Below are 6,515 nucleotides of genomic sequence, written 5' to 3'. Positions count from 1 at the left end.
ATCTGCTCTCGAGTTTGTGAACTCCTCACATAGTTGACACTAGCTCTGATCTTATTGATGGAACCTTTCATTACAAACGAGACCATCTTGCACGATAAGATTGAGCACATGAGCAGCACATCGGATGTGAAAAAGTTCACCTCCACAAGCCAACATTTGTTTCTTCGTCAAATTTTCTTTCAAATACTCCATCATTTTGCCGTTGACTGATGCATTGTCTAGTGTAATGCTGCAGATTTTATCTTCAATATTCCAATACTGCAAACTCTTTAACATGACATTGTACATCCGAAAACCACTATGTGGCGTTTCCATCATACAAAATCTGAGTATTCTTTTCTCGCATCTTCCATGTCTTGTCAATGAAATGACAAGTCACACATAAATATCCTAGCCTCTGGTTGGAGGTCCACATGTCCGCAGTTAGTGAGACTCGAGCACCACAATTCTTCAAAGTTTCCCGTAACATTGATCTTTGCTCTTTGTATGACTCCATGCAATCTTCTTTTACAGTTGTTCTTGAAACCATGTTGAACATAGGATTCAAGCTCTTCACAAACTTTACAAAGCCACTATATTCCACAATCGAGAATGGTAGCCCATGCTGAACTATCATGTTTGCAAGGTGCTTCCTGGACTCTTCTTGACTGTAGTGCCAGTCATCCAAGGCAAGGCATTTTGGTGATAATGATGAAGCACGCATTTTTGCCACCATCTCATGCATGTTACTCCTCACAACACAAGTCTTTAGATGCCGACGAATATGGTTAGTCCCTGAATTCTGAGAGGCAAGAAACACTTCGTTGCAATGCTTGCAGCGACCTTGAGAAACTTTTCCATGTTCATACATAGGGCTGAAATCTTTCCAAATCTTTGATTTAAGTTTCCTTGGTCGACGCCTCCGTTGAAGATGTGGAGACGGGAAATGCACAGTAACATTTGCTTGAGGGGACACTCCCTTCCTTGATGATGCCACTCTCGCAAACATGCCTATGGATGATCTCAGCAATGCTGCCTGTGGTGATGTCACCGGCTGTGGTTTTCTCTTCAAACGCTTCCTCTTCACATCCCTCTTTGATTCATGTTCAATGGCGGCATAAGCATCCTCATCTTTAAGAATGGGTTGTCCAACATCAACAATGTGGCAAGGGAACTCAAAAACAGCTCCTGTATAGACTGTTTCTCCTTCCTTGAGGTACTTCAGATCAAGTTTCGTTCCCTCAATGTCAAATAGGTAAAGGCGCTTCACATTTCCTCGCAGGATGAGAAAGCCCTTGTGCAGACTATTCTCTCTAAGCACCGTGCAGAAGGTAGCATGCCACCTCCATGGTTCCTCTTTCTTGATTTCCTCAAGTTCCACCCTCTTCCTTTTCTTCTCTTTCTTCTTCATCTGCAAGTTTTTTGAGGCATCCTCTTCCTCTAGAACACACAGTGAATGAGCTTTTTCAGCGTCACTAGGCATATCGGGCTCAACAGGAAACTGGGTCTTGTCGGCACCACCCAACTGCTCATCTTTCTTGATTTCCTCAAGTTCCACCCTCTTCCTTTTCTTCTCTTTCTTCTTCATTTGCAAGTTTTTTGAGGCATCCTCTTCCTCTGGAACACACAGTGAATGAGCTTGTTCACCATCACCAGGCATATGTGGCTCAACAGGAAACTGGGTCTTGTCAACACCACCCAACTGTTGCTCTTTCTTGATTTTCACAAGTTTCGCCGTCTTTCTTTCCTTCTCTTTCTTCATTTTCAACTGTGGCTTTTTTGAGGCAGCCTCTTCCTCTGGAATAGCTAGTAACTGAGTCTGAACAACGTCACTTGGCAGATATGACCCAGCCTTATTTGATAACGAGATCTGTTCCCTGTTTTTGATCGCTGCACTACTACCCTCGCTTGCTGGCTCCTCCGCTTCTATTGGCTCCAAGGTCTTCTTGTCATTGCGACCATTCTGAGCTTGTGGGTCTATTTCATGCTGCATTTCATACAAATTACTGAATAGCATCAAATCAACAGAATTTAGAAAACTATATATTAGTAACGAAAATTCTGATACAATAGGCTTAGTTTACATACTGTCACAAACTGAGAGATATACAAGTCAAAATTCAACCTTATGCCTGGTAAAGTAATATAATAGCTCTTTAAAATAAATATTGACAGTGTATATGAACCCTGGTGACCATGGTACTGAGAGATATACAAGTCAAATCTCAACCTTATGCCTGGTAAAGTAATATAATGGCTCTCCAAAATAAATATTGACAGTGTATTTTCTATCAAATAAAAATAACTTGGTCCTAACTCTGAATTTTCTAGTACGTGGTACAATTATTCACGCGCTTCATGTGCTAGGATATATAGGACCGTCTCCTCTGGGAAATCTTTTCATACGTTTTGATAGATTCACACTTCAGCAAATCGGCGAGAGACAGTAAAGCAATGGTTATGTTACTGTCCTTTATCTAGGAGGCAAAGTATAATACAGAGTATTGCCTATTTTGGTTTCTGAACTTTGTGCCTATTTTGGTTTCTGAACTTTGTGTTGTAAAACTTCAGTCATATTGGTCGTTCTGGATGTTCCACGCACATGACTAAAACTAGAATCCCTTCAGTAGTTCTCACCGGTTGCACAACAATCGAGCATGGGAAACTACTCGCAACCAATTCAGATCGTCCACGAAAATGATCACAGAAGCAAATGAACAAGCAGACATCAATAATAAATCAGCATAAGGGGAAAACCAGACCTGCTCCTTGCCCAGCATAAGGTTGACGCCGATTCCGCCGCCGTCCCTTGTTGAATTCTTGTCCTTCTTCGGCGCCGATTTCTTTTCGACCTTCGATGCCGGATTCTTTCCCCACTCCCCCGCTGCATCTTCTGTTGGTTCCTCCGCCGTGCTCGACATCTTGCTCCTCAGGCAGCGACGGGAAGCGCACGAGGCCGAGGGTTGCACAGGTTAAAGGGGCATGGCGACGACGAGCGGGGAACCGGGCGGAGGCCGGCGGCCGGCGGGCAAGCGAGGAGCGGGGCGCCGGCTCAGCTGTGGCGGCGTGGCGGCGTGCCCTATCGAGGGAGATGGAGAAGCCAAGGACTGGTGCTCTGTTTCGTTTGTTCTTTTTTTTTCTTGCACAAGGGACGGGCCTGGCAGGCTCCGCGGACATTTTCCGTGAGTCCGTCTAAAAAATACGGCCCGTCCGCGACGACGTTTGGCATTTTTTACGGACACGGACGAAGAGATTCCGCGGACATCCGTGTCCATCTACATTCTGACGTGTCCGTATTGTCCAGCGGACACCGCAGGCAGCCGAACATACTTACACGGACTCCACGGACAGATAAATTCGCTTACACGGCTCAGTCAATAAACGGAACGGACTTTGTGGACGCGTCCGTCTACATCCTGACGGGCAGCCCAACACGGGTTTGGTCCGGACGGCAGGCCTGCTAGCGTACAAGGGTCTAGACTATAGTAATCCGACCTGGTGATTAAAAAAAAAAAGCGACCTGCTCGAGTCCACAGAAAGTCAGCCAGTCAGGAACAGGCGAGCGCCACCAGCGCTAGCTACTGTTGGCATGTTTGTGCCGACGCAGGCCCCTAATTCTCACATGCCGTTGTTTACGCTGGAAGCATATGACACTCCACTCGGTGACCGTGATCCTCACATTTAATAAACATGAAGAAAGCAGGTTTAAAAAACTGTTTAACCTGGACGCCATGTGATCAGTCTCGCGGGCAGATCGTACTACATGGGAAAACCTCCGCCTCACATTTGTATACTGGGTTCCTTCTCGGAGGTCGTACGTGTGAGCAAAAATGCTAGTAGCCTGATTTGGAAACTCCCACGACGTACGCGCGTTACGCAGCTTCCACGTTCTCTCTGCTCAATCAATCTGGATCCAAGTCGGCCAAGGTAGTCATGGGACATTGAGTCGGTTTCCGCCTCTTCGATCATCAAAAGAGATCGACAGACGTACTACAATCTTCCGCACAGGCGAAACCCGTGAAATCGTAGCTGGCATGGCGGACTGGAACTGGATGATGCTCGACCGCTTCGTCTACCGCAGGGACGACGGCGGCTTCCCGGACGAGTCCACGGCGCCCCTGAGGGCCAGCTCGCACACCTCCCTCGGCCAGGCCTTCGACCTCGCCATCATCCCCGCCGAGCCCCCGGCCATCTCCCGCCTCTACGTGCGCTGGCCTGGCCGCACCACGCCCGAGTATGAAACCGACCTCGCCACCGCCCACCGCGATCTCCTCCTGCTCAGCCTCACCTCCATCGAAGAATTAAAAGGGAGCCCTTACCGGCGTTACACGCAGGATCACTTCATCTGCATAGCACGCTCTCATCCTGTCCCGCACCTGCAGCTCAAACGGCTCCCCGTCTGCACCATACCCATGGTGGTACCATCACCATGGCCTCCTTGGTGCAAGAAGGATGATGATGATTATGATGATGATTATGGTCTTAACGATTGTCTTTACAGCTATGACGGTGATGATAGTAATGTTGTTGTTGACAACAATAACGGTGATGATGGCGATGATACAGCAAAGGGAACGATGCAGCAGCCACGAGTGTTCTTTCCCAACACTGTAGGACTCGTTCGTGCCAAATATGAGGATGAAGAAGAGTTCGCGGTGGCGCAGCTGGCGATGATCAATGAGATTCCTGGCACCGGCATGATGGAAGCCGAAGTGTGCGTGCTCCGATCTCGTGTATCGGCCCATGACGACGACGGCACGTGGGAGGTGAAAAAGATACCCATCCAGCACAAGAACTACGAAAACGGTGAGCTACGTGATTGGTCGATCTTCCTCCCCTTAGGTTTCACTTCGCCGGACGCTGTCATCACCTTCAACCGCTGCATTTGCTGGATTAACTACAACATAGGAGGTATGCTATTATACGAGGTGTTCGAGGAACAATGTTCGGCCAAGATTTCTTACCTCCGACTGTCCTACGACCGTGTGTTTTTAACTAGTCCGCCAAGATTTCTCGAGGCGAACCGCAGCGTGTGTGTCACTGCTGGAGGCGATGTTCTCAAGTATGTCACATCTATTCGCTCGGATGGGGAGTTCGAAGGACCGTTGCAACCTCATGAGGGTTTTGACATCTTCTCCCATACTTTGAGGACAACAAAGACTGGTGAAATGAAGTGGGTCTGTGATATGGTGATTACAGGTGTTGACTTCTGGGCTCACAACGCCTCTAGAACTCTCCCACGCAATGGCTTAATGTTCCCTCTTGTAAGCATGGACGACCGCAACACCGTACACTTTATGCTGTCCGAGGAATTGCCAGGGGAAGGGGATCAAAAGATTAAGAAGGTTTGGTTGGTTACGATTGACTTGGTTACCAAGATGGTGAGTTCGATATTTCCATATATTGAAGGAGATGTGTGACGCCCCGGAACCGGTACCTTGAGGATTCCAGCGATCCCGCCGAAATCCGCATGATATCGATTCAGAGACGCCCTCCGACACGACGTGCGCGACGAATCACACACGTGATGCCAGAGGAATTAACACGAGCGGTAACATTACAACAGGATTACAATAGAGCCCACAAGATACATATATTACAACAACGACTCCAACGAGTCAAGATACAAATATACAATACAAAGATCCGAATCATACAGAAGATCAAATACGTCCAAGTACGGACAAGATACAAATTGGACTAAGAGTCCTGAAGATAACCAGTGGCGTCCATAACCCTCGCCCGTGCCAAGCCGGAAGGGTAACCTTGCTAACGTCGTCATCTTGTACTCGTCGAAGTCGGGCCATCGGTTGCCGACAAAAGAGAGGAAGCAAAAGAGAAAGAGGAAAGGCGAGAGTAAGTACCAAGGAACGAACTCCGGCACGTACTTAGCGAGACTAGAAATGGCTATGCTCGCCAGGCGAGTATAAATATATATCGCCTAGGGCTATATGGTAGGTTCAGCGGCAGCAAAACTATAACCAATAGAGACACGCTACAACATCCGTCTACTCAGAGAAGATAAGAGAGCGCACAAGGTAAGAGATAAATACTACACAAACATAACCCAGCCGATTACACATATCCCCTCCAACAAAGCGAAGAGGCAATGTAAAAGGCACTCAACGGTGGACAAGTTTTATTAGGTATCGGTTGTAGTATTGCTATATTACAAATCAAGTTATTAGCAGATTATTATCAACAACATAAAGGTGCAAGTTGTTCTATGATCGAGCTATACAATTCCAAGTCGTCCATAACCGCGGACACGGCTTATCGATAAGATGTACACCCTGCAGGGGTTGCCCAAATGTAACCATACGCATGCTCGAACCCACTTACTACAGGTGGAGTCTCACATCAAGACCGTTCCCAATGCAAGAGAAAGTTTAATGGGAGCCACCCAACTAAGCTACCCGTGACGAAGTCCGGCCGTACTCCGATACGGACCCAGAGGTTTGCGTCGGCTTCCAAGGCGGGCACTAACGACCGGCCAAGGATAAAGAGTCCCGCGTTTATGAGTACAAGACAGAAAT

At 47.5% G+C, this 6,515-nt stretch overlaps 1 protein-coding gene across 1 annotated transcript; it reads right to left on the bottom strand.

Moving 5' to 3' along the window:
• Positions 1 to 298: 298 nt before the first annotated feature.
• On the bottom strand, positions 299 to 2,900 carry LOC124648567. Its single transcript, XM_047188304.1, has 2 exons — positions 2,742 to 2,900; positions 299 to 1,966 (listed from the first exon to the last, which is right to left on the bottom strand). Exons 1-2 carry the CDS (start codon positions 2,898 to 2,900, stop codon positions 299 to 301), a joined length of 1,827 nt encoding a protein of 608 aa, XP_047044260.1.
• Positions 2,901 to 6,515: the final 3,615 nt, after the last annotated feature.

This window comes from Lolium rigidum, chromosome 4, assembly GCF_022539505.1.
Source record: "Lolium rigidum isolate FL_2022 chromosome 4, APGP_CSIRO_Lrig_0.1, whole genome shotgun sequence".
Classification (NCBI taxonomy): domain Eukaryota; kingdom Viridiplantae; phylum Streptophyta; class Magnoliopsida; order Poales; family Poaceae; genus Lolium; species Lolium rigidum.
Note: the sequence above shows the minus strand (reverse complement) of the source record. Positions and strands in the feature narration are given on the sequence as shown.

Bases quoted from the DNA above. Each gene is read 5' to 3' on its own strand.
- LOC124648567 (XM_047188304.1), bottom strand. From the start codon at position 2,900: ATGTCGAGCACGGCGGAGGAACCAACAGAAGATGCAGCGGGGGAGTGG. The intron at 1,967-2,741 runs GTCTGGTTTTCC...TATGAAATGCAG, and splicing joins TTATGCTGGGCAAGGAGCAG to CATGAAATAGACCCACAAGC.